This window comes from Puma concolor, chromosome A2 (genome assembly GCF_028749965.1).
Source record: "Puma concolor isolate L17-30 chromosome A2, mPumCon1.1.hap2, whole genome shotgun sequence".
Lineage (NCBI taxonomy): Eukaryota > Metazoa > Chordata > Mammalia > Carnivora > Felidae > Puma > Puma concolor.
In genome coordinates this window covers 109,100,627-109,127,794 of record NC_141668.1, presented here as the reverse complement: position 1 = coordinate 109,127,794, position 27,168 = coordinate 109,100,627, and the positions used below count along the sequence as shown (strand labels likewise).

The following is a 27,168-nucleotide window of genomic DNA, read 5'->3' as shown; positions in this document are numbered from 1 at the left end:
CCATTGCCTCCCAGTCCATGAACGTTGTATGCCTCTCCGTTTATGTAGATCTTTTTTTATTTCTTTCGTCGGCTTTTTGTAGTTTTCAGCTTACCAGTTCTGTATGTGTTGTGTTAGATTTATACCCAAGACTTTTTTTCTTGTTAATGTTAGTGTCTACGTATCATTACCAATATCTAGAAATGGAATTGATTTTTGCATTTATGTTGTATCCTGTGGCCTTTCTGAGCTCGCTTATTCTAGGACCTTTTTTTTTTTTTTTTTTTTTTGTAGAGTATTTAGGATTTTCTGTGTAGATAATCATGTCACCTGACAATAGGAACAATTATTTCTTCCTTTCCAATCCGTGTGTCTTTTATTTCCTTTTCGTGCCTAATTGCCCTAGCTAGAACTTACAGCACTGTGTTGAGTAAGAGTGCTGAGAATGTACATATTTGCCTTGTTTCTGGTCTTAGGGGGAAAGCCTTCAGTCTTTCATCACCAAGTATAATATCAGCCACGGATTTTTTTGTAGATGCTCTTTATCAAGTTGAGGAAGTTCCTTTCTATTCCTATTTTTGCTTATTGTTATTTATGAGGAAGAGTGAAAATTTTCTGTATCTGTTGATATAATCGTATGATTTTTCTTCTTTAACCGTATGGTAGATTACATTGATTGATTTTCAAATATTGAACCCAGCATGCATTGCTAGAACAAACTTCTCTTGGTTATAATTTTTTATACATATTCCTGCAACTGTGCATTTCTTGTATTTATATTAATGAGGGAGATTCGTCTGTAATTTTCTTTTTCAGCTGTCTTTGCTCTTTGTGTCGGTAATTCTAGCCTCATAAAATGAGGTTGTTTTTTTTTTTTTTTCTATTCTGTTTTCTGTTTTGGAAGAGATTGCATATATTGGTGTTCATTCTTTTTTAAACATTCGGTAGAGGGGCACCTGGGTGGCCCAGTGGGTTAAGCATCTGACTCTTGATTTCAGCTCAGGTCATGATCTCCCAGTTCGTGGAATCGAGCCCCATATCAGGCTCTGCACTGACAGCACGGAGCCTGATTGGGATTCTCTCTCCCCTCTCTCTCAAAAATAAATAAACATTTTTTTTAAAGTGCTTAAACATTTTCTAGAATTCTCAAAAAAAACCATCGGGTTTGGAGATTTCTTTTTCAGAAACTTTTTATTTATGAATTCAATATCCTTAATAGTGGCAGAGATATTGCAAATTATCTGTTTCATATCAGGTGAGTAATGCAGTTTGTATTATTCTAGAACTGGTTCATTTCATATGAGTTGTCAAGTATACGTTGTACATGTATAGAGTTGTTCGGAGTATTCCCTAAGTATCTTTTTTATTTCTGCAGGGTCTGTATTGATAGCCACTTTTATTCCTGATATTGGTAATTTCTGTCTTTTTCTTTGTTAGTCTTATTAAAGGTTTGTCAGTGCTATTGATCTTTTCAAAGAACCAGCTCCTTGTTGCACTGATTCTTCTCTGTTGTTTGCTATTTTCAATTTCAGTTGATTTCAATTGATTTCTGCTTTTATCTTTATTTCCTTCTGCTTTCTGTGTGGGGTTTCCCCCCTCCTTTTCTAGGTTCTTGTGGTTGGAGCTTATATTACTGACTTACGACTTTTTCTCTTTTTAATGTGTGTGTTTACTACTGTCAATTTAGCTGTCCCACACATTTTGATATGTTGTATTTCTTTTTCATTCAGGTCATTGTATTGATACCCTTTAATACTTCTTCTGTGCTCTGTGGATTATTTAGGGTCATGTTGTTTCATTTTCAATAATTTGGAGACATTCCTTTTGTCTTTTTGTTACTGATTTCTAATTTGACTCATTTGTGGTTAGAGGGTGCACTCTGTTCAATTCCACTAAACTTGTTGAGGATTTTTTATGGCCCAGGGTGTTGTCTGTCTTGAGTTCCATGGGCACTTAGAAAGAACGTGTGTTCTGCTACTGATAGGTGAAACGTCCTGTCAGTGCCCATTAGATCCTGTTGGTCGATAGTTGTTGAGTTCTTCTACATCCTTGTCTATTTACTTTTTCAATGAATTACTGAGAGAGAAGAGTTGGAAGTCTCCAACTATAGTTGTGAATTTCTGTTTCTCCTTTTGGTCCTCAGTTTTTGGTGCATATATTTTGTAGCTCCACTGTTGAGTGCATGTGCAATTAGGATTGCTGTATCTTCTAGGTGGATTGACCTATAGTTATGTCATGCTCCCTCTGTGTCTATTAACTTTCTTTGTTGTGATGTCTAATTTAGCTGGTAATAAGAGAGCCACTTCTGCTGTTGCTTGGGTTTACATGATATATCTTTTTTCATCCTTTTACTTTTAATCTGCCTGTAAGATTATAGTCAAAGTGGATTTCTTAGACAAGCATATAGTTGGGTCCTGTTTTTTTGTTTGTTTGATTTTTAATCCACTCTGCCAATCTCTGTCTTCTAATTGGTGTATTTAGGTCATTTATATTTAATGTAATTATTGTTATGCTAGAGCTTAAGTCTAACTTCCTATTCTTTCTTTTCTGTTTGTCTTCTTTTTCATTTCTTGGCTCTTTTTTCCTGACTTCATATGGATTTTTAAGCCTATATTTTATTTATTTATTTATTAACGTTTACTTACGTTTTTTAGTAATCTCTGCACCCAATACAGAGCTCAAACTCACAACTCCAAGATCAAGAGTCATATGTTCTTCTAACTGAGCCAGCCAGGTACCCCAAGCCTACATTTTAAAATTTCACTTTTATTTATATATAGTATTTTTGGTCATATTTACATGTTTTTAGTAGTTTTTTTCTGCCTTTTTTGTGGTTGTCTAGGTATGATACTATATATATAGAACTTACCATAACCTACTGGTGTCGCCATGTTACAAGTTCAAGTGAAGTGTAGAAAGTGCACCTCCCTGTACGTCCCTTTACCTTCCCCATTTAAAGTAAAATTGTCTTGAATACTTACTCTGCCTGCATTTAGAACCACATCAGGCAGGTCAGAGGTTTGACATCACATCAAACCAAACTTAGAAGACCCAGGAGGAGAAGGAAATCTGGTTGGTTTGCCTGTGTTTTGCCTTCCATGTCCTGACTTCCTCCTAGTGTTTAAGAGCCCTTTTGACATCACCTCCTTTCTTTGTAGAGCACCTCCAATAGCCATTCCTTAGGTGACAGACTCTATTCATTCCCTGTAACTGAGGATATCTCCATTTCCCCTTCATTCCTAAAGCGTGTTAAACCCGGCACATGGGGTTCTAGGGAGACAGCTCTTTCCTCATGCTTTGGAAAAGTGTGCAGACCCCACTCTGCCCCCTTGTTCCTGATGCAAAACCCTCAGTCATGCAAGTGGTTTTTCCCTCCAGGTGAGGTGTCCTGGACAACTGCTACTTTTGAGACTCTTTCTTCATCTTTAATTTTGAGAAGTTTATGCCGTGTTTTGGCGTGGTCGTACTTGGGTTTCTTGTGTGAGTTCGTACCACGTCTTGAATCTGTGGGTTGAAGTCTGTGGCCATGTTTGGGGCATTTCAGCCATTATTTTCCAAGTCCCTTTTTTCAGCTTCCCTCTCCCTCCTCCCCTTCTGGGATTCATGGGTACAACACAGTCTCTTGTTTTATGTCACGTGTCTCCGAGGCTTTCTTCGTTCATTCCCCAGTCTGCTTTCTCTCTCTCTTTCACATTACTTCATTTCTACTATTCTGTTTTCAGGGTCCCCAGTCCTGTGACCCTAATTCTGCCCCTGAGCCTATCTGCCAGCTTTAACTCAGGGCTATTGCATTTTGCAGTTTCAGAATTTCCCATCTGGTCCTTCTTGGCGTCCCCAGTCTTTGCAGAGACTTGGTTCCCCACTGTCTCTGTCACATTCTCATTGCTCACCAAAGTCGTCTGAGGACGGCTCCTAGGGAGCCCCCGCCAGGTAATCCCCAGCGTCCGTGCCACCGGCTGCTGGTGTCTGTTGCTTGTCTTTCTTCATTCAGTCTGCAGTGTTCTTGTTGTGACGGATTCTTTTATTGAGACCAGGACATGCGGGTGTTACCAGACGTGGAGTCTCACTCGGAGCTCTGTGACAGCAGGGCCCGTCTGCACACTGCTGCGGCAGGGAGGGGCCGCCTCCTCACTGCCAGCTTGGGGTGCGCATCCCAGTCCCCACAGACCCCGCTGACACTAGGATGGGGAAGTGGGCTTGTGCACAACCTCCCGGAGGGAGTGAAGCCTGAGCTCCATCCTGGGCCTGAAGCCTTGGGACGGGGCCAGAGATTGGCATGCATGGCAGCCTGGCAAGGGTGTGGTCTGTGTGCTTGGGTAGAATAGAGCCGTCATTGTCAAAGCTCTCTGTCCTGCTCGGCTGCCCCTCTCCCGACCCTTTAGAGTGGCTCTGATTGGGGCTTTTTTTTGTCTGCATTTGCAGGAGTTCACAGATCTCTGGTTCTTTGCCCCACATCTGGGGTATGGGAGCCCAGAAGCAAATCCAGGGACCTCACTGGCTGGTCAGCCTTCTTCTGCACCCTTTGACATTGTCTTACATTTTATGTAGGATGTCTGGGTTCTAGTTGCGGTTAGTGGGGAAGAGATACGAAGATGTCTGCTCCACCTTCCTGGAAACAGGTGTCTGAGGTTCCGTTTCTCACGTGAAGCAGGGCTGGCCGTGCAGAGGCTCACTGGGACAGCCCCAGAGTGTTCAGATAAGGTGATGGAGGCAAAGAGCCGTGCTGAGGCCAGGGGCACTTTATGCTGAAAGGTCATGGCAGGCTGAGGGTCTCCGGGTCAGAATGTTCCCGAGAGTAGCCACGCCTGGTGTTTTCATCAGCTAGGGAGAATGCCCCTCTCCCTGCGCCCAAATGACTTTGGCTGCCCCCCGTGACTGCCGCGCGCTGGACTGTGAACGCCCAGAGCCTCCCTGGACCTATGCGATGGCCTGTCCTCATTCTTGGTAGAATAGCAGCAGGACACGGACGCATGGGGTCACCCACACCACTGCTGCCATTGCTACCCCCACGTGAAAAAGCCAGCAAAAAGTGTTTGAAAAACAGAATTTGCTTTGAAGACTTACAAAACGTGTGCAGAATTGCTAAAGACATAAAGGCTGTGGTTCCCATGGCAGCTTGAATGGGAACACCGGGGGACTCCTGGCCCATGTGCCGCCAGTGAGTCAGCTCTGGGGATGGGGCCTGGAAATATATAATTTTACAAACCTCCCAGCAGTTCAGACACACAACTGTATTTGCCGGCAACTGCCTGAGTCCTACACTGGGCCGTCGCGTCTTGTTGCCACTCGGGTAGGCAGAAACCAGGACACAGTCTGACCTTGCACAGCCAGGTGACAGAGACCGCGGCGCGCTGGCGTAGAGCTTCCCTGTCCGTCCTGGCATCTGGGATGCTGGTGTGAAGTGACCCTGCCTGCTGTGTCACCCGACAGTCTGCCAGGTCTCCTCCCGTGACACTTACCTTGACACGAAACAAGCATGTCATGCCTGAGAAAGAGCCCTCCCTTCACATTTTTGTCAGTTTGAAATACACTTTCAGATACAGAGGCGCCTTGTGTGGTTGGCAACGTAGAAAATACTAGTGGTTAGTCAGCAGGTCCTTGCTGGTGTGGTACTGGGGGCATCTGTGCACTTCCACTTGCAGGATGGGTGCAGATGTGCGGTTCCTAGAAGGGAGGGACACCTTCATCCAGGGCGGCCGTGGCCCATGCCCTCACGCCCCAGTCCCCCGGTCCCCCAGCCCCCCCAGCCCCGCCCGCCACCTCTGCACACAAGGTCCTAGCCCTATTCTACACCAGTTCTTCAGTGTCTACCTGAATTCCTCCCTTAACTGCTTCTCTTTTGCTTTCTGATTAACTTACCCAGTGCCTTTCTAAGTCAAAATTTATGTCCTTGGGACCTTGAAGTACAGTGCTTCCTAAATTATGAAAAACTGGTTCACTGGACTAGTACACACATAATATGGACGTTTTTCCTGTTTAACTACCACACCAGTAATGTTTACAGCTGTTTGTTGCTAAAGTTTGTGTTCCTAGCTATAAGACATTACTTATTTTCATATATATCAGAGGTTTTTATGACTTTGCTCTTCTCTTTTCTCTCCCCTGGGGAGTCCCTTCCCCTTTCCATAAACTATGGCCCCCGTGTGGCTGTGCCCCTCTCTCCTCACCATGCAGGATTCTACGGGCTGGATGAGTCTGACTTGGACAAGGTCTTCCACCTTCCCACGACCACGTTCATCGGGGGACAGGAGTCGGCGCTTCCTCTGCGGGAGATCATCCGGCGGCTGGAGGTGAGGGGGCACAGGGTGCGTCCACAGAAACCCAGTGCACCTGCTGCAAACCTGAACAGACAGGGGCTTCCAGATAGGGTGGGGGCAGGCAGGGGGTGGGGGAGGGCCTCCAGATGAGGCAGTTGTTCGTCTTGTTTTCTGTTTGTTTGTTTTTTAATGTAAGGTAATGGGGAGCATTTTTGCTATTTTGTAGATAAAGATTCACGCTTTTTATTTTTACAATCAACCATAGAAGAGAAAAAGCATTTCTGTGCGTCCCAAGCTCAGTGGCTTGCTTCGGGAGTGTGAGGTCCCCCAGAGCATGAGTTCCACCTTCTGGGCCCCGTTGGGAACGAGCCCCAGGCTACCCGGCAGGTCCCCACCCCAGACAGGGTCCTTCTGTGGTTTTCTTTTTTTCCTTCTCCTTTCTGGGGCTGGGCCTCACAGCCTGCTGGGCGCTGCGCGCGCGCACACACACACACACACACACACACACACACACACACACACACACTGGGGCTACACAGGGCTCTGCTGTTGGCTGCTGGTGTCCAGCCCCACGGTCTACACAGGGTGGGGGGAGGCTCCATATGCAGACACTGCCCATTCAGACAGACTGAGAAAAAAACTACCCTGCAGTGGGCTCCCCGCGGGTTTGTGCAACCTTCTGGGGTGCTGCCTGGCACGCACGCTTTGAATCACGGGTGGCACCTGGTGTTCCTGGAATCCCCAGCTGAAGGACACCGGGCAGCGGGTCTCCAGGCTGGGCCCTAGAACCACCACTGACACCTCCATCCACTGAGCCAGAGCCCCAGCCCTGTGACTCAGGTGTGACGATGGGGACCCAACTCCAGCTGGTGGGGTCTGATCAAAATGCTCCTTTCAGTAGTACCACATGTGGCTACGGTGGCCTAGAAAGGTCTGTCTATTGGTGACATTGTCTAACTTGTGACAAGTGGCCTATGGCATCAGCACCTCAGTTTGGTCTTCGTCACTTCTAGGCTGTGGGGTAAAATGTAGAAACTTGGTGACCTGGTGCCAGCATGAGGGTGTGGACATGGGGAGGGGTGGGCATCAGGGAGGGGTGGGCATGGGGGACAGGTGAGTGTGGGAGGGAAGGGGGGGAGGGTAGACATCAGGGAGGGTGGGCATGGGGGAGGGGTGAGCATGGCAGGGAGGGGTGGACATTGGGGCAGGGCGGGCATCAGGGAGGAGTGGGCATGGGGGACAGGTGAGCACAGGGAAGGGGGGAGGTGGGGGAAGGTAGACCTCAAGGAGGGTGGGCATGGGGGAGGGATGGGCATGGCAGGGAGGGGTGGACATTGGGGCGAGGCAGGCATCAGGGAGGGGTGGGCATGGGGGACAGGTGAGCATGGGGAAGCGTGAGGGAAGGTGGACATCAGGGAGGGTTGGGCAGGATTGGCCAAGGCAATGGACTTTTGGTCCCTCCTCTTCCTCCGTGTGCACCTTGACTGCAGTGTATAGACCCACTCTGTGCACACGCGGCCAGCAGCCACCTGTGGTGGTTGAGCACTGGAAGTGTACAGAGGATCTGAGTAACCTTTTAGTATTAAAGACCTGACCTGTTGATACTTCACTACATGGTCTGAGGACTCATTCAGCGCTATTAGAAAAATTTTAATTCCATGTGTGCTCATGTTGTGTTTCTCTGGGACATTCCTGACCCAGGCGCTCTCCTGGTCTAGACCCCAGAAACAGCACCCCTTGTAGACCTGTCCTCATCCAGATGAGCCTGTGCACGCTGCACCCCTGCCTGCAGGCACCTCAGCCATCTCAGAGCTGACAGTTTCTCCGGAAGGCAGGGACTGGACCAGTCGGCACAGGAGCTCATGCTGTGCATCTGCCCCTCCTTCCCTTCACAGAGATGGTCTCCAGTGGGGAGCTCAGCCCTCCTCCCCTGCCAGAGCACAGTGGAGATGTTCAGAGCCCTGTGCTTGACCTCCTCAGACTGGAGTCCCCGGTGGCCCTGACCCCGGCGTTGGGAGGGAGCAGAGCCCCACGGCTCTCTTTCAGCCCAGGAGCCCACTCTTAAGGTGTGGGACCTTGACCATAGCGTGTCCCAACCCCAGGGTGCCCACATCCCCACCCCAGTGCCGTGCTCATGGTGGCCAGGCATTTGGGCAGACCTGCCTGCCTGCCAGTGGTGCGGACGTTCACGCACGCCTGTCCACACTAGGTTGCTGGCGCACGTGCGCTGCCAGAACCACAGGCCAGGCCCGGGGCCCCAGGGTGATACAATCTGCTTGCAGCCAGGGCCACTTGGCACCTGTTTCTAGGGAGAGAGGCTGAGAACCACCCCTGAAACTCACTGCTGTTTCTCCTGGGGATGGAGCCAGGAACGGGAAAAACAAAACTGCGTCCAGGTCCCAGTAACCACGTGTCCAAGTTAGCTCAATCCACACTGACCTCACTCCTTTCTAGTTTCTGCCTGATCTTTCCTTTGATCTTCTAAGTGTTCCCTCAGGGAAATTATGCCCCACAGGTGTGAGCAGGTGTCAGGGGCACCTGTCATTGCCCTCTTCCCACCTGTGCCCAGAGCTTCCCTGTCTCCTCCTTCCCCCTCCCCTCCCCTGCCCCCTTCTTCCTTCTCCATCCCTTCTCCTCTCTCCCTGCCCCCTTCCTCCCCCTCGCCCTTCTCTCCCCTGCCCTCACCCTCTGTCTCCCTTCCTCTTCTCTCTTTGTCCCCCTCCTGTTCCCTCTAGCCCCTTCTTCCTTCCTCTCCCTCCCTCTTCCTCTCCCTGCCCCTCCCCTTCTCCCTTCCCCTTCCCTCCTCTGCTTTCCCCTCCATCTCTCCCTCTTCCCCCTCCCTCCCCCTCCTTTCTCCTTCTCCCTGCCTCTCCTTCCTCTCCCTCTTCCCCTCCCTCTTCCTCTCTCTCTCCCCTTCCCCCCTTCTTCTGCTTTCCCCTCCATCTTTCCCCCTTCCCCCTCCTGTTCCCCCTCTCTCCCTCCCCTCCTCCTTCCCCTCCCTCCCCTCCTCCTTCCCCTCCCTCTTCCCTCTCCCTGTCCCCTTTCCCCCCTTCTTCTGCTTTCCTCTTCATCTCTCCCTCTTCCCCTTTCCCTCCTTCCTTCCCCTTTCCCTTCCTGTTCTCCCCTCCCCCCATTCTTAACTCCTGACCTCCCCTCCATCTCACTCCCCCTCTCTCTGGGCCTTGAAGATTGTATTGAGACCCCAGGAAGACCTTTTTGAAGCTGAGGGAGGAGTGTTCATGTTCAGAGGCACTCTGGGCTGTGTTACATGTTCTGTGGGTCAGCCTGGGCACCGTGAAGCTAGTGCTAACCGTGCAGTCAGGGAGGGCGGCCCAGCAGCCCCAGCCCCGGACTTCTTGCACCCTCTGTTATCACTGAGACACCCTCATTGACCTGGCTGATGAACCGATCCGAAGCACCAAGGCCCTCCCCAGCTCGCTTCCTCTTCATCCCCAGACAAGGTCGTCCTCCTCCTGGCTAGCATGATGGCGTGTGTAGTGCTTGGCTGTTATTTTGAGTTCAGGGCAAACCTTCCTTTGTTTCACAATCCTGGAGCAGTGTGCAGAGACGCCCACTCTTCCAGATGACAGGATCAAAGGGCCTGGGGCATGTCCCCGCCCTGCCCTGTGCCAGTAGGCTCCGTATCTGTTGTAAAAACCGATGGGGCACAGACAGAACTTGGTACTGAGTGCTTGGATGGTGTGGCTGTTGGAGACGTTTTGGGGTTCATAAAATCGCCCTGTTGCCACACCAGGTGCTTTCTTCTTTAGCTCATGTGTTGATTGGGGGTTTGCTCTCACCCTGAACTGGTGGAGGATACAGACGGGCCCGGGCCCAGGCCCCCCACCCTGAGGCTGGGCCCTCCTGGCCTTCCTGTGTCCCCCCCACCATTTCCTGTCCAGGGAGCCCATGCTTCCCACAGGACACACGGCCTCCCTCCCAGTGGCAACGTCTGCACCGTGGATGGGATGCGTTCGCTCTGTTCAGGGCCCTTTGCTTTGCAATGTGTGCAAGCACGCTGCTGTAGGACCCGGCCTTCCCAGGAGGAGGCAGTCACTAAAAGTTGAATTTAAAACCTAAGCACCTGCAAATCTTAGGTGGCCATTGAGCTCCATCACCTACCAACAGTGTGGTCCCTTCTTTCTTTTGGCACCAGGCACAGTCTGACCTTGGGCTCAGGGAGGCTATCTTCCCAGATCGTCTGGTCCCCTGGCAGGTGCCTCCGTCCTCCTGCCACAAAGGGAAGCACTGTGGCCCCATGGTTCTCGCTGCCCCTCCCTGCTTAGTGGGCACAGCGTGACCCCAAGGAAGCACCTCGCGGCCACACTGGCAGCAAGAGGGGGCCGTGGACCCAGGCCTGGCGCCACCCTGGTCTCTGCCCTGGGTCACAGCCGGCTCTGCTGCATCTGTTCTGGCCTCCTGGCTGGGTGGGCGGCCAACGGCCCTGGGCAAGCAGCCTTGATGGGTTCTGTGTGTGTGTGAAGCAGATGGCGTACTGTCAGCACATCGGGGTGGAGTTCATGTTCATCAATGACCTGGAGCAGTGCCAGTGGATCCGGCAGAAGTTTGAGACACCGGGGATCATGCAGTTCACCAACGAGGAGAAGCGGACCTTGCTGGCCAGGCTCGTGCGGTCTACCAGGTGGGGGCTGCGCTCAGGGCAGGGGGTCGCTGCAGGAGGCGGGGCTGCAGGCCCTGCGAGCCGCACTGGCCCAGGTGACCTGGCTCTTCGGGGTGACTCGGTCCCTGTCCAGGTTTGAGGATTTCCTGCAGCGAAAGTGGTCGTCCGAGAAGCGCTTTGGTCTGGAGGGGTGCGAGGTACTGATTCCTGCACTCAAGACCATCATCGACAAGTCCAGTGAGAATGGAGTGGACTACGTGATCATGGGGATGCCTCACAGGTGCCCGCCCCGGTGACCGTCCCCATGAGCCTCCCCCATCCCCGACCATGTGGGGCCGCAGCCGAAGGGGCTAGTGGAGTGTTCCCCATGGGCAGCGGCCTGTTTTCCGCCTTCCTGCCTCCTGCCACACCGTGGCCTGAGGTGCCCAGAGCAGCTGATCCCTGCTCACCAGTCTCTGTGTCCCAGGGGACGGCTGAACGTGCTTGCCAATGTCATCAGGAAGGAGCTGGAGCAGATCTTCTGCCAGTTCGATTCAAAGCTGGAGGCTGCCGATGAGGTGAGGCCCCCACTTTCTCCCAGAAACGTCTGGCGCAGCTCAGCCCACATGGGATCCCCTCTCCGTGTGTTTCTCAGGACGGCCTCCAGGGGTGGGGGCTCCACCCCACTCCACCCCACTCACAGAGGACGTGCCCGGGGCCGTCCTCTCTGAGAAAAGAGGGACGGCCACAGGTCAGAGGCCCAGCAACAACCCCCAGGCCTCCTGCTGGGGGTCCAGGATGTGCCCCTTGGCAGGGGACCTCCTCCCGGTGCCGTGGGCGGGAGCCGTTCTGGGAAGAACCTTTGCAGGTTGGGAGTCCTAGGACTGGATGTAGCACAGCAGCCTGAGCCCCTCCCTCCAAGAGCCAAGACTGCTGTTTGTGTGTCAGGGTTCCGGGGACGTGAAGTACCATCTGGGCATGTACCACCGGCGCATCAACCGCGTGACCGACAGGAACATCACCCTGTCACTGGTGGCCAACCCCTCCCACCTCGAGGCCGCAGACCCCGTGGTGATGGGCAAGACCAAGGCCGAGCAGTTTTACTGCGGGGACACAGAGGGCAAGAAGGTAAGGCCGTGGGGGGCCGGCCAGGACGGGCTCACAGGCCCAGTCGTATCTCAGACCTCGAGTTTCTGGCATTTAACAAAGTATTCTGAGTGGACCTCAAGGGACCTGTATATGGTAACCCAGGCCTGCCTTCAGAGTGCTCCCTCCCAGGTGGTGAGCACAGGGCTGGGCTGGAGGGGCCACTGCTGCCATCACATCTGTGGTGAAGCTGGTCTTCCAAAAAAGGACCTTCTCTGGAGATGAAGACGGGCTAAGGTAGAGGCCTGTCGAGGGCACTGAGGGCAGAGGGGGCCGCTGGCCCAGGGTAACCTTTACACGAGTCAAGCTCATTACAGGTGGAGCCGAGCATTCATTTACCGGGTTTCGTGATTCAAAATCCCATAGGTTCACTAGTACCACACGCAGAGGGTGACAAGGGACGTTGTTAGCAGCGATGGGTCTGGGCCAGGCATTGGCAACAGAAAGTGGTTCCTGCGCTGACGGATGCCCTGCAGACAAGGGGCAGGATGTGAAGGCCACACCCAGGGGCTTAGGGGCCTGGGCGGTGCCGTATACACTCCAGGTGGAAAGGGACCCCATGCAGCCCCTGGGACCAGCAAGAACAGGGTGGCCGGGGAGGGATGGGGAGGAGGCCAGCATGACCATTGCCTCCAGCATTTCCACTGTCCTGGACTAGGACACTCGCTGGGGCGTTGGGAGCCGAGCAGGGAGCAAGATGACAGGAAGCTCCATGTGGTGTCCTCGTTTGTCCCCAAAGTAGCACTCAGTGGGAGTGCTGGGAGCATCCTAGAGAGGGAGGAAACTGGCAAAAGCTGTCAGGCACAGCTAACGTGCTCCAGGCGACAGCACTGATAAGTCCTGCCGTGCAATGTGCGGCCAGGAGAGGCTCCAGTCTTGGGGAGCGCTGCTGCCCAGGCGTGAGCCCGCACCCGCCTCAGCCGTGAACCTAGACCCCACCGTCTGCAGTTTCTGTTCCACTGAGGATGCCGGGCTGGGGTCTGTTACACCACATCACTCGGCGTTTAAGAACAGTCATGTAACCTCTGTAGGCGTGACCAAGGCAGAGTCTGGCCCTATTGGCCCTTTGGGTGTTTGTGGGAAAGCGGCCCCTGGTGTAGAGGGGTGGCTGCCCTGAGACCCGCTCCTGTCAGGGTCCGTGTGGGACACCGGGGGCTGTCAGACACCAGGAACGCTGGGCACCTGTGGCATCAGCAAGCAGCACCACGCCGAAGGAGCCTCTGGGACAGCCATGTGGCTTTACCAGTTCAGGAGAGACAGCACGACGGGAGGAGGGCTCCCATGACCTTCCCCCCAGCTGCACCAAGCAGACCCCTGCACAAACCTAGCACCATGTCCGCCATTCCCCTGTCCTCGTGAGCATCTGGAGGCAGGACACGCAGGGTTCTGTTTAATAGATCTAGATTTCGTCCCCAAGAAGGACGTCGCAGACCTTCCCTTCCTGCCACTGAGGACAGACACACGGGAGGTTGTCAGGAGCAGGGGTGCTGGGGATATGTCGAGGCGGCAGGAACAGTGTCTCATGGTGCAAGAGGTGCTCACAGACATGCAGGGAGGAGGGCGCGGGGCAGTGTTGCCATCCTGCCAGAGACACGGACACCAGGAGACACCCTTGTGCGCAAATACTAATCTTGGATCCCGTGCTTTGCTCAAGGACGCGGGCTCCCAGAGAAATGTGGTTCCAGGCTGTGCGGGGGCCACGCAGCGTGAGGCTGAACCTCGCCCGGACAGAGAGCAGGAGGCGCGGGAGCCACAGAGCCCATCCAGACAGCACGGGGCTCCCATGCCAAATCTGGGATGGTGGGTGCCACGGAGTCACTATCACACTAATCGTTTACAGTCTCCTGGACAGACTAGGGCTCTGAGCCCGTGGTGCTTCCCAGACAGACTAGGGCTTCCTGAACCTGTAGTAGCACACGTAAAGGGTGAGAAGGGAAGGCTCTTCTGGAACCCCAGCAAACACACGCTGGAGCGACCACAGCCGGGCAGAGTTTGATGAGAAGCGGGGTACTGAGGTCCTCACAGAGGCCGTTCTCATGACACAGGGGAAATGCTGAGTGAATGGGGGACACAGTTGGATGAACGGGGGACACGGCTGGGTGAATGGGGGACACAGCTGAGGTGTCCTGGCACAGAGGGCGCCATTCCTGAGCCTGTTCATGAAGCACCCCAGAACCCCAGGCCTGTCTGGGCTGTGGACACAGGAGGGGCAATGGGCTGCTCCCGGTCGAGGCCCGGCCTGCATTGCTGCCCTGGTGGAGGGTCCCACCTGCTGTGCTCAGCATGGGGTCCGTGGGCTCTGTGACAGGTATGCAGATGCAGGGCAGACACACTGGCAGGAGTCTAGGGGGTCTTGTGTTCTGCCACTTCTTCTAAGTCTGAAATGGTCTCAAAACACGTTATTTTGGGGCGCCTGGGTGGCGCAGTCGGTTAAGCGTCAGACTTCAGCCAGGTCACGATCTCGCGGTCCATGAGTTCGAGCCCCGCGTCGGGCTCTGGGCTGATGGCTCAGAGCCTGGAGCCTGTTTCCGATTCTGTGTCTCCCTCTCTCTCTGCCCCTCCCCCGTTCATGCTCTGTCTCTCTCTGTCCCAAAAATAAATAAATGTTGAAAAAAAATTTAAAAAAAAAAAAAAAACACGTTATTTTGAGGAGTGCCTGGGTGGCTCAGTCATTTGAGCCACTGACTGGCTAAGGTCATGATCTCACGGTTCGGTTCGTGAGTTCCAGCCCCACATCAGGCTCTGTGCTGACAGCTCAGAGCCTGGTGCCTGCTTTGGATTCTGTGTCTCCTTCTCTCTTTCTGCCCCTCCCGTGCTCACGCTCTGTCTCTGTGTCTCGAAAATAAATAAACGTTTAAAAAAAATTTTTTTTTTAAACATTATTTTTGGGAAAGCAGACAAGTGACTGTCTCTGGGGTGCCTTGTGGACGTGGTGGTCGGGGCTCTGTCAGATTTGGGGTGTTCTCTGCACGTGTATAGGTCATGTCCATCCTTCTGCATGGAGATGCTGCCTTCGCCGGCCAGGGCATCGTGTATGAGACCTTCCATCTGAGCGACCTGCCGTCCTACACAACTCACGGCACCGTCCACGTGGTCGTCAACAACCAGGTAACCCGGGCTCCAGGCAGCCTCTGCATCTTGGTGGCAGAGACCACTGAGGCCACAGCATCGGGTTTGTGGTCACACCCTCCCAAGGGCCCTTGTGCTCATATTAGTCTTACCTAGGGTGGCGTGTGTCAGTTTTTTAGCATAGTTGCTCTTTTCTGATTATAAAAATACATGTCTTTTTATAAGAATGTGGACAATGCATTGTCTTTTTTCTTTTTTTTTTTTTTTTAATGTTTGTTTATTTTTGAGAGAGAGGGCGCAAGCAGGGGAAGGGGAGGGGGGACCAAGGACCCTGCACCAAAAGCACAGAGCTGACGCTGGGCTCAAATCCATGAACTGTGAAAGCATGACCTGAGCCAAAGTCAGACGCTCAACCGACTGAGCCACCCAGGCGCCCCTGGATCATGTTTTTGATGTCAGATCTAAAGAAACTTTGCCTTGCCAAGGTCACAAAGATTTTCCCCCATCTGGAAGTTTTACAGTTTCATCTTTTCTATAGGGTGTAGTCTGTGATGTATTTGGAGTTTCGAGGTGGGTGTAGATATCCACTTGTTCCGGTACAGTCTGTGGAAAGGACTGTCAAATGAATTGACCACGTGACTGCAGGTGTGTTCTGCCTCTGTTCTTTTCTACTGATGTGCATGTGTCCCTTCTGCTGACACCGCGTTGATGACGTAGCTCTGCTGTGTGTCTGGAGGCCGCCGTGGGAGTCCTCCGGCTTCCTTCTTTCTTCACATTGTTCTGGCTTTTCTAAGTTGGTAGCCTTTTCATCCAAACTGTAGAAGCAGCTTGTCAGTTTCCACAAAGCTCTGGTATTGTGATTAGAAGTGCGCTGGCAGGTATGTCCGCTAGGGAGGGGCCACAGCTGCAACAACATTGAGCCTTCTGATCTGAGAATATGTAAATCTCTCCATTATTTTGATTCTTTTTAATTTCTGTCTAGGTATTTTGTAATCCTCCAAGTATAGATCCTGCACGTGTTTTGTGAGACACCTAAATATTTCACTGTTTGGGGGCTATCATAAAAGGTACTTTTTAAACACTTTACTATCCAGGTGTTACTAGGATATAGAAATAGAGTTCAGTTTTGCGTTTTTTATCCCACAACTTTATTACACTCGCTTTTACTAATTTTTTTGTGATAGTTTGGAATTTCTGTATTAACAGTCCTGTCTTGGCGACAGTTTTGTTTCTTCATGTCCAACCTACATACATAAACACCTCGTGTTTCTCTTTCCTGTTGTGCGGCCAGGATGTAAGCAGAGCGTGGAGGGGGGAGGGAAGACGTCCCTTCCTTGTTCCCCATTTAGGACAAAAGCGCTCAGTCTTGGCCGCTAAGTGTGGTGCTTGCAGTGGGTTTTCTGTCCGTGCCTTTGCAGGCGGTTCCCAGTTTGTAGGCAGTATTTATCACAAGGGGCTGGTGTTTCTTAGCAGATGCTTTTCTGCGTCTCTGAAGATGGTCAACTGGTTTGCAGACAGTGAATCCACTCTGAGCGTGGGACTCTTGTGTCCGCTCACACACCACGTGGTTCTGTGTTGTTCTGGCCGTGTCAGCCTGGTCTGGCTGTCCAGGGTAGCACTAGCCTCATAAAGTAAGCTGGGAACTTCTCCCTCGTCTTCTGTTTTCTGGAAAAGCCTGTGTAGAGTGGGTGTTAACTTCCTCTATAAACACTGAGTGGAATTTGCCGGCAGGAGGCTTGGTGGCCCAGAGTGCTGGCCATGGGAAGGCCTTTCCCTTGTCTTTGCGTTCAGGGCTCGACTGCATGGCACCTGATTTCTTCCCGTCCACCCTGTTGGGGCTTTGCTCCACGTTTTCTCTGTCTCAGCAGCTTTACTGAGCTGGGATTCCCACAACGGACAGCGGCTTCTGGTGTCCTCACTCTTGTAGAGCATCACGTCGTCTGAAGAAACTCTGTGTCTCTTAGCTGTCACATGCTTGCCCCCCGTGCTCCCCAGGCCTACACAGCCATTAGCCACATCATAGTCAGGACTTCATCCTTGTGATGGCCATGGATGGCTATCCTGTGGCTTTGTCAAGTGCTGTCCACCCACGTGTCTGTTGATGGACATTTGGACCGTTCGTACCTCCTGGCTATACACATAATGCTGCTCCGGGTGCAGGCTTCTGTGTGGCACGTACCAGGAGCGGGGTTGTGGGGTCACATGGTAGCTCTGAGTACCCTCTGGAGGACCCCACAGACTGTTTTCCCAAGAGGCCGCCATTCCCCCCATGTCTGCAGTGTCTGAGGGCTCCCACTTTCCCAGGTCTTCTCTCACACTTCTTACTGTCTCCCTTCTGTCTCAGCCATCAAAGAGGGTGTGAACTGGTTTTTGCATTTCCCTAATGACTGACGATGTTGAGCATTTTCACATGTGTTTATTGGCCATTGGTAGATCTTTGGAGAAATATCCACAAAGATTTTCTGCCCATTTGTAAATTGGATTCTTTGTTATGAGTTGTGAGAATTCTTCATATATTGTGGATACAAGCCCTTTATCAGATAAATGATTTGCAAATGTTTCCTCTTACTTTATGGCTTTTTCACTTTCTTGAGTTGTTTTTTGAAGCCCGAACAAACGTTTTGTACTTTTCCTCCTTTGTTTCCCTCTAAGCTCTTATGTCTGTGACCCCCTGGAGTTAACTTTTGGGTGTGAGGCAAGGAGGGGGGGCTTGCCTTACACCTCACCACCTGTGAAGAAGACCGTCTTTCCCCCACCCACGTGACTTGGCATCATTCAGCTGCTTGAATCTGTAGATTTGTATCTTTTGACAAATTTGGGGAATTTTCAAACGTATCTTTTTTTCCAAACCACTTTCACTCCTTTTACCCATGCTCCTCCCCACTCCCACCTCTGGCAACCACCAAAACGTTCTCTATGAGTTTGGGTTTGGTTTTAAATTCCGCATACAAAGGAGTTCATACAGTATTTGTCTTCAACTTATTTCACTTAGCGAAATGCCCTCAAGGTCCATGCGTGTTGTCACAGATGACAAGATTTCTTTCTTTGATTTGTTTTTGGGGTTTTTTTTATGTTTATTTATTTTTGAGAGAAGGAGGGGAAGGGCAGAGAGACGAGGATGGGCAGAGGATCAGAGGATAGGAAGCAGGCTCTGTGCTGACAGCACAGAGCCTGATGCAGAGCTCAAATTCATGAACCTCGAGATCATGACCTGAGCCAAAGCGGGACGCTTAACCGACAGAGCCACCCAGGCGCCCCTCCTTCTTTGATTTCCTAATAATTTTCCATTGTATATATATTACATCTTCTTTATCCATTCATCCGTTGATGGCTACCTGGATTGTTTACGTGTCTTGGCTATTGTAAATAAATCTGCAGTAAACATAGGGGTACATGTATCTTTTTGAATTAGTGATTTTGTTTTCTTCAGATAAATACCCAGAAGTGGAATTACTGGGTCATAAGGTAGTTCCATTGTTAACTTTCTGAGGAACCTCTGTATTGTTTTCCGGAGTGACTGCACCAGTCTGCGTTCCCACCAGCAGTGAACGAGGGCTCCCCTTTCTCTGCATCCTCGCCAACACCTGTTGCTTCCTGAGTTGTTGATTTTCGCCATTCAGACAGGTGTGAGGTGGTATCTCATTGTGGTTTTGATTTATATTTCCCTGATGATGAGTGATATGGAGCATGTTTTCATGTGTCTGTTGGCATCTGGATGTCTTCTTTGGGGAAATATCTGTTTAGATCCTCTGCCTGTTTTTTAATTGGATTGTTTTTTGCTGAGTTGTATCAGTTCTTAATGTATTTGGAGTATGAATCCCATATATACAATTTGATATACAGTTTGCAAATATTTTCTCCCATTCCATGGCTGCCTTCTCATTGTGGTAATGGTTTCCTTCGCTGTGCAGAAACTTTTAGTTTGATAGAGCCCCACTTGTTGATTTTTGCTTTTGTTTTCTTTGCTTTTGGTGTCATTTCCAAAAAGTCACTAAGACTAACATCCAAGAGCTTGCAGCCTGTGTTTTCTTCCAGGAGTTTTATGGTTTTCAGGCCTTACATTCAAGTCTTTGTTTTGAGTTTATTTTGTGTGTGATGGAAGAATGTGGTCTGGTTTCATTCTTTTGCATGTAGCCGTCCAGTTTTCCCAATGCCGTTTGTTGAAAAGACTGTCCTTTCCTCATTGTATATTTTTGGCTCCTTTGTCATAACTTAATTGACCATAGAGGTGTGGGTTTATTTCTGGGCTCTCCATTCTGTCATTGGTCTATGTGTCTGTTTTTATGACAGGACCACTGTTTTGATCATTACACTTTGTAGTATCATTTGAAATCAGGAAATGTGGCACCTCTAGCTTGGTTCTTCCTTCTCAGTACTGTTTTGGCTCTTCGTGGTCTTGTAGTTCCATATAAATTTTAGGATTGGTTGCTCTATTTCTGTGAAAAATGTCACTGGTATTTCTATAGGGATTGAATTAAATTTGTAGGTGGCTTTGGGCAGTTTGGGCATTTTTAATATTTATTTTGCCAATCCATGAGCATGGTATATCTATTTGTGTCATAATCAGTTTCTTTCATCAGAATGTCCTCAGTTTCCAGAGGACAGATCTCTCACCCCCTCTTTTATATTTATTTCTGCAGACAGTGTCTCTTACTTCAGACATTTATTAAGCCCCACCCCTCTTTCTGGGTCTCCAGCGGCACCAACATCAGACACGTTGTTAGACCCCACATTTCCTGAGGCTTTGTTCATGGTGCCCTTCAGTCTCTATTTCTTGAGATTTGGGGTGATCCCAAGGTCACTGATTCTTTCCTCTCTGCCCTGTTCCACTATACAGACCTCCATTCAGCGTTTTCCCCCAATTTCCTTTACTTTTCAGTTCTAAACTTCCTCTTAGTTCTCTTTATGTCTCCTGTGTCTTTGCTGAGAGCTTTTATTTTTTTCACGTGTGCCAGGCATGTTCGTAATTTCATCAAAGTGTTTTCCTGACATCTTTTGTGATGTCTTTGTGAGGTGATTCTAACGTGTGTCATCGTGCTGCTGACTGCTGATTGCTTTCTCTCACTCCATGAGGTTTTCCCAGGTGTTGGTGTAACATTCCACTGGTTTTCAAATGACATTGGGATGTTTTGAGCATTGTGTTGTGAGACTCCGATCTTACTTAAATCTTCTGTGAGGCTCACCTCCTAGGCATCTTGGGTGGGGGTGGGGAAGGGCCACGGTGTTTTCTGTGGGCTGGCTGCAGCAGGGTGACGATTGTCTAATAGTGTCTTGGTCCTCTGGCTTTCCTGCCTGTGCCTGCTGGTGTTAGTTTATTTATTTTGAGACAAGAGACCGTGCAAGCAAGGGAGGAGCAGAGAGTGAAAGAGAGAGAGGATCCCAAGCACACTCTGCACTGCCAACACAGAGCCCAGCGAGGGGCTCGAACCCATGAACCGTCAGATCATACCTGAGCCAAAACCAAGAAGGCTGACACTTACCCAACTGAGCCACCCAGGCGCCCCCTGCTGGCGTTGCCGAGCAACCTGCTCCAGCACCCAGCCCAGGGTATAGGAGGAGACGTCCTGGGACCTGTCATTGAGTCACTCCTCAGGCCCTATGGTCCCTGGCTAGTCTGACTTCTGTCTACCTTCAGAGTTTCATGTTTACTCTACAGATAATGTCCTGGGGCTTCCGTTGTCCTTGGTAGGAAGAATAGGGAAAGGTTCACCTCCTTCATCTTCCAGAAGTGCAAGTCCCTATGAGAACATTTCTTTTAAGTATAAATTCCATTTCTTTAGTATACATAAGACTCTTCAGGTCTGTTTGTTCTTGAGTGAGCTATGGTAATTTCTTTCATGTAAGTCGTACAATTACAATTTGTGTCCTTAGAGTTTGTGATGTTCTGTTATTAGCATCTGTCCTGGAATCCCTTATCTCATTCCTGATATTGATAATTCGTGTCTTTTCTCTTTTTGTTTTCAATTGCTGTGGCTGTAGATTGGTTGTTGTTTCCAAAGGGACAGCTTTGGCTTCATTGCATTTTCTGTATTTTCCTGTTTTTCTAGTTCATTGATTTCTGCTCTTTGTTGTTCCTTTCCTTCTATTTGCTTTGGATTTAATGTAGCCTCTCTTCCTGGTTTCTTAAATCACTGAGGTGAAACCCTCCTTCTCTGCAATAGAAACATTTAATAACATTCCGATTTAAGAATCACGTTACACAAAAACGGTACAGGTAGGCCTTGGGTGTGTCAGACTTCTTGTGACAGAAAGCTAAGCATCCTGGTTGCACCTACCTGAGGCCAGATCCAGGGGAGAGTGTCCTAGGATGGCGGTGTCTGGAAACTACCCTCCCAGGAAGCTGGGCCCGTGTAGCCCAGAAGATAGAAGACCCAGGAAGCATGAGGACTCCTTTCCTGTGAGCGAATGATTCACACAGCAAGAATGTGACAGCAGAGTCGGCACCATGGGTGCTAACAACCAGAAATCAGGTCTCGGTGGAGTGACAGGAAGAACTTCAGCAACCAGCTCTGTTCCAGCTGGGGACCAGCCGCAGGGCTGAGGGAGACAGGGCTCCAGCCAGGGCTGACCTCAGGGTCTCTGGCTCTCACACCAGCAGTTCCAGTCAGTGGGGTCTTCCCACTGGTGCCCTCACGATGTCTTTAAAGACATCGCTAATGCAACAAGACCAGACATGAAAATTTCCATCCCTAGATCAATGGGGAGCTGGTTACATACTTTATGGTGTACCCACATGTGTGTCATATGGCTTACGTGAATTAACGCATGAAAATTAATATACATGAAATGCTCAGAATAGTGCCTGGCCCACGAATAAGCACTGACCTAAGTTATCGAAGTGATTAATACCACGCAGTGAAACTGTTTCAACTGTTTCATACACTGTTGAAATGACCTACAAGATCTGTTACGTGCAGAAAGGTATTGTGTGTAAACACCTATCTCCCTACGTCTGTGTGCGTGCACACCCACAGAGCACACCGTCTCCACACACACGTGTGTGTGCCCACATCCGTATGTGCTTAAAGACACAGAAGCTGGTAACTGGCGGACATTGGGGTGGGGGGCAGCCGAGGGCCTGAGGTCTTAACCTTCCAGAGCAGTTTCCTTCCTGTGAGGCACTAGAGACGGCACGCATGCTGTGATCACTAACTCACCAGTCCCTGTGCTCATTTCCCAGGCGAGGAGACTGTTGAAGACGTGTCCATGAGAACTGTCATCAGTTAACATCCTCATCGGTTTCTATTTCTCATCTCTTTAGCTAGTGTGATAAAGGAGAGTACATGAAAGCAACGTGTGATAAATGATGCCCAGTCTTCTGTAACAGCTTCAGTTTAGCAAGGGTTTTCTTTAATCTCTTCACTGATTCTGATGCCACAGTTGATGGCGTGCGTGGGGTCGGTAAGATCTGTAGCAGGAGAAGTGGCTGCCGTCCTGGCCCTTGTCTTGCTAAGAACGTGTCTCAGGTTCAACCTTCTAAAATTCTCTCCTGAGGAAGCCTTCGAGAGCTAAATATTTTTATGTGTGTGTCAAAACCATGTTGGTACAAGAGTGGGAAATAAGCTATATGCCTGACGATAGAAGCCTTTGCATAACTTTTGGCAGAGCCATAGGAGGCAGTGCCGTATAAGCGTTAGAACATCTGATGTCTTAGAGAAAGAGTCCCCGTGCAGTGAGAGGAAGCACAGGGCACTCGTTTGTGCTGGCAGGAGCGTGGGGCACAGACACGCATGCTCACACTTTTGAAGAGCAGTTTACTGCTGTTCAGAAATGTCCACAGTGCTCGCCCTGTGCCTCAGTTCTCCCTGCTGGGAGAGTTCGCACATGAAGTCCATGTTGCTGGACCAACCCTGTGTAAGAATGTGTCCAGCAACAGCAGATTGACCACAGGCCACCAACATAGACAAATGCCAGTGCCTCGGAAAACCGAGGAGGTGGGGAGCCTTCCAGATGAAGGGAGACAAGACTGGCACGGGGTGATGTGCTGGATTGGACGCTGGACCGGGGCAGAAAGGTGGGTCATCAGGCACAGTGTGTGTGGACACCGTGGCTCAGGTTATGTATTTGGGACATGGAACTGCTCAGGCTAGTGAGGGCATGTCCCTGTTTTAGGAAATGGGGATTCTACAACTCAACCCTGAATGCTTCAGGAGGAAAAGTGGGGGTTACGGTATAGTTAGGGTTAGTTATTATAGGCTGTTAGAGAATAGCATTCAGAATTTTAAACATAGGTTACATGTGTACATGTGCAAAGAAAAACATCAAGATATTTCCACTGGCTGGTGGAAAGATACACAACTTTGTTTAACTTTTCATTTTTTTATACTGTTTTGCAAACTCTGTATATTGAACATGTATGAATTTTGTTCATAGAATAAGAAACAACAAAAAATTTTTTTAAAGACCTAGGGGCACCTGGGGGGCTCAGTCAGTTGAGTGTCTGACTTCGGCTCAGGTCATGATCTCACAGCTTGTGAGTTTGAGCTCCAGGTCGGGCTCTGTGCTGACATCTCGGAGCCTGGATCCTGCTTCGGATTCTGTATCTCCCTCTGTCTCTGCCCCTCCCCCTCTCCCTCGCGCGCACGTGCTTTCTCTCTCTCTCTCTCTCTCTCAGAAATGAGTAAACATTAAAAAAATAATGATGTAAATTTACAAATAAATAAATAAATAAATAAGTAACCCTAAACAGGGACTTGGGGACCTGGTGGGGCTGGTGCAGCCGGGTGGCCGCCAGCTGGTGGCGCTCTGCCCACCCTGCCTGGGTGTCCCTTGCAGATCGGCTTCACCACAGACCCGCGCATGGCCCGCTCCTCACCCTACCCCACTGACGTGGCCCGCGTCGTGAATGCCCCCATTTTCCACGTGAACGCGGACGACCCAGAGGCCGTCATGTACGTGTGCAAGGTGGCAGCCGAGTGGAGGAGCACATTCCACAAGGACGTGGTGGTGGACCTGGTGAGCCACCCCCGTCTGAGCCAGGGAGAGAAGGGCCAGGCTCCCTGGCGCAGGTTCGCCTTGCCACCCCTCCCCAGAGCTCCCGAGGCTCCAGTCTGGGTGAGCCATGCCCGGGAAAGAAAGTAGCTGGGGTCTCATCCCAGGGTGTCCCCAGGTCGCTCTTGTTCCATCTCCTGTGACAGAGCAACTCTGGTGTGAAGGAGACATAGACCCTAATTCTAGAGGAGGTGCACTGAGGCATCACACAGGAGTTGGGGGCAGGCGCTTGTGTGTCTCTGACACTGGCATCTTGGGCTGTGTCCAGGTGTGCTACCGGCGCAATGGCCACAACGAGATGGATGAGCCCATGTTCACGCAGCCGCTCATGTACAAGCAGATCCGCAAGCAGAAGCCAGTGCTGCAGAAGTATGCGGAGTTGCTGGTGTCCCAGGGCGTGGTCAACCAGCCTGAGTACGAGGTGAGTATGAGGTGCGGCCGGCCGGAGGCCCCAAGTGAGAGTGTGTGCAATATTTACAACTGTCACTTCTTGACTGTCCTGCGGCTGCAGGGAGCTCACAAAAGAGGTGGGTCCTGAGAGCCCGGGGGCGGGCAGGGGCAGGTAAAGGGCCTGTTGTGGATCTGGTCACTCCTGACAGGTTTAGAGAGGCTCGTGCCCATGCTCAGGGCACAGAGGCAGGAAGGGCTGGCCGTGGTGGCCGTGTGGAGGTCAGGGCTGGTGATGGGGTGGCGCCGCGGGCCTCCCCTCTCCCAGTGGTGCTAGGAGTCCTATGAACTGGGCCAGTTTGCAAGGAAGCCAGCGGGGTGGGGGTGGGGGCTCCCCAGACTTGGAGAAGAAGGTGCTGGGCACAGAAAAGGACGGTAGCTCCTCGCTGGCCTCTGAGTGGTTGTGCACACGGGGACCCTGGAGCCTGTTGCGCAGCGCCCCCAACAGCTGTGCTGTGCCCCGCCCTCCAGGAGGAGATCTCCAAGTACGACAAGATCTGCGAGGAGGCCTTCACCAGGTCCAAGGACGAGAAGATCCTGCACATCAAGCACTGGCTGGACTCCCCCTGGCCTGGTGAGCAGCGGGGACGTTACCATGCGCCCCTCACCCACCCCCACAGCGCCCCCAGGGCCCACAGTTTGGTTCTGGGACGGTGGTGGCTGTGCGTCAGCTGGGCCTCCCATCATAGGCTTCTTCACCCTGGACGGGCAGCCGAGGAGCATGACCTGCCCGCCCACGGGCCTGACAGAGGACATTCTGACGCACATCGGGAACGTGGCCAGTTCCGTGCCCGTGGAGAACTTCACCATTCATGGAGGTGAGGAAGCCTCTGCCCCCTGGGAGGGAGTCAGGACCCCAGGGGCTGGGGCAGAGGAGACACCACAAGCTCTCATCACGAGGGGGTGTGACGGGCAGCTGGTGAGCGTCGTCTTTACAGGGCTGAGCCGCATCCTGAAGACACGCGGGGAGCTGGTGAAGAACAGGACCGTGGACTGGGCCCTGGCGGAGTACATGGCTTTCGGCTCCCTCCTGAAGGAGGGTATCCACATCCGACTGAGCGGCCAGGATGTGGAGCGAGGCACCTTTAGGTAACTGCGTGATCTCGTGGCCCCAGTGAAGTGCAGGGGACAGAAGGGGAGGGCCCTGGCATTTATCCTGAGAAGAAAATCACTGCTGGGAAGCAGCCATGCAGTCCCGTTATTGGCCCAGACACACCCCTTCCCTGCTCCGATGGGGGCACTTCGGCTGAGAACGAGTTACTGCCTGGGTCTCCTCGTCGGTCCAATGCCCTGCAACTCCCTCGTCTACCCTGTGCTGTTCCACCCCAGCCACCGCCACCATGTGCTCCATGACCAGAACGTGGACAAGAAGACCTGCATCCCCATGAACCACCTCTGGCCCAACCAGGCTCCCTACACCGTGTGCAACAGCTCGCTGTCTGAGTACGGGGTCCTGGGTGAGTGCCACGTCCCTCAGGCCCAGCCCTTGCTGCCCCTGCCCGCCCGCCTGTAGGCTCAGGTCCACTCTCCTCCCTCCACCCTCCTCCTCCGCGCTCTGCAGGCTTCGAGCTGGGTTTTGCCATGGCCAGTCCCAACGCCCTGGTCCTCTGGGAGGCACAGTTTGGTGACTTCCACAACACGGCCCAGTGCATCATCGACCAGTTCATCTGCCCAGGACAGGCCAAGTGGGTGCGGCAGAACGGCATCGTGCTGCTGCTGCCCCACGGCATGGAGGGCATGGTGAGTCCCCGCCCTCCCTCCCGCCCAGGGTGCGGTCTTCTTCCCCCCGCCCCCCAGGGCAGGTGGTAGGTCCCACTCCACCTCTGGAGGGAAGCAGGGGTGCCAGTGCGGGTCACACCAGCTCAAACGCCCTGCCACCTCCCTGTCCCCGCCCTGCGCCTAGGAGGACTGTCCTCACTGCCGAGACCCCACGGGAGGAGCCGTGTGGAGCCAGGCTGTGGGCCCTGTCCTGACACAGAAGCGCCCCTCCATGCTCTGGGGGCAGGAAAGGGGTCGAAATGCCAGCAGGTCGATGGAAGTTGGTGTTTTTCAGACCAGAAATGACCCAAGTCCGTTAAGGAAGAGACATTGCAAATACATCTTCTGCCTATAACTTGTGTGTCTGGTTCCAGGGTCCAGAACATTCCTCTGCCCGGCCAGAGCGGTTCCTGCAGATGTGCAATGACGACCCGGACGTCCTACCAGTGAGTAGAGCACCCTCCCCCCACCCCCACCCCGGAGTGAGAGGCTCTGTACTGCTGCTGTGGGTGCTGCCTCAGGGGCCTGCAAGGAGCAGCTGTGCACAGATGGGTTCAGGCAGATGCTGTAGAGGAAAGTTCTGGCAATTTCAGGACTGACGGAGGGAGGGAAGGAGGGAGGGAACAGGACACAGAACCTCAACGAGAGCGTGTGGCTGCTGCCAGAGCTCCTGGTGGGGTCCCTTCGTGCGCGCACCCTGCCAGGGCAGCCATGGTGCCTGAGGCAGGGCTGGGGCCTCTCCCTCATGCTGCAGAACCTGGAGGAGGCCAACTTCGACATAAACCAGCTGTACGACTGCAACTGGATCGTCGTCAACTGCTCCACGCCCGGCAACTTCTTCCATGTGCTGCGGCGGCAGATCCTCCTGCCCTTCCGGAAGCCGGTCAGTCAGGGCGTCCCTGTGCAGAGGCCGGGCCTCAG

At 51.9% G+C, this 27,168-nt stretch overlaps 1 protein-coding gene across 5 annotated transcripts in view; it reads left to right on the top strand.

Moving 5' to 3' along the window:
* Nucleotides 1-27,168, top strand: part of OGDH (oxoglutarate dehydrogenase) — a 66,235-nt gene that overhangs the window by 35,331 nt on the left and 3,736 nt on the right. For all 5 annotated transcript variants that reach the window (XM_086697177.1, XM_086697174.1, XM_086697178.1 and 2 more), the window contains 15 exons: nt 6,154-6,269; nt 10,724-10,878; nt 10,991-11,137; nt 11,324-11,414; nt 11,785-11,964; nt 14,962-15,090; nt 23,827-24,006; nt 24,311-24,463; nt 24,961-25,063; nt 25,179-25,307; nt 25,428-25,578; nt 25,819-25,946; nt 26,051-26,229; nt 26,622-26,693; nt 27,002-27,130. In XM_086697177.1, the coding sequence (XP_086553303.1) occupies nt 6,154-6,269; nt 10,724-10,878; nt 10,991-11,137; nt 11,324-11,414; nt 11,785-11,964; nt 14,962-15,090; nt 23,827-24,006; nt 24,311-24,463; nt 24,961-25,063; nt 25,179-25,307; nt 25,428-25,578; nt 25,819-25,946; nt 26,051-26,229; nt 26,622-26,693; nt 27,002-27,130 (2,042 nt within the window). The remainder of the gene's footprint in view (nt 1-6,153; nt 6,270-10,723; nt 10,879-10,990; nt 11,138-11,323; nt 11,415-11,784; nt 11,965-14,961; nt 15,091-23,826; nt 24,007-24,310; nt 24,464-24,960; nt 25,064-25,178; nt 25,308-25,427; nt 25,579-25,818; nt 25,947-26,050; nt 26,230-26,621; nt 26,694-27,001; nt 27,131-27,168) is intronic.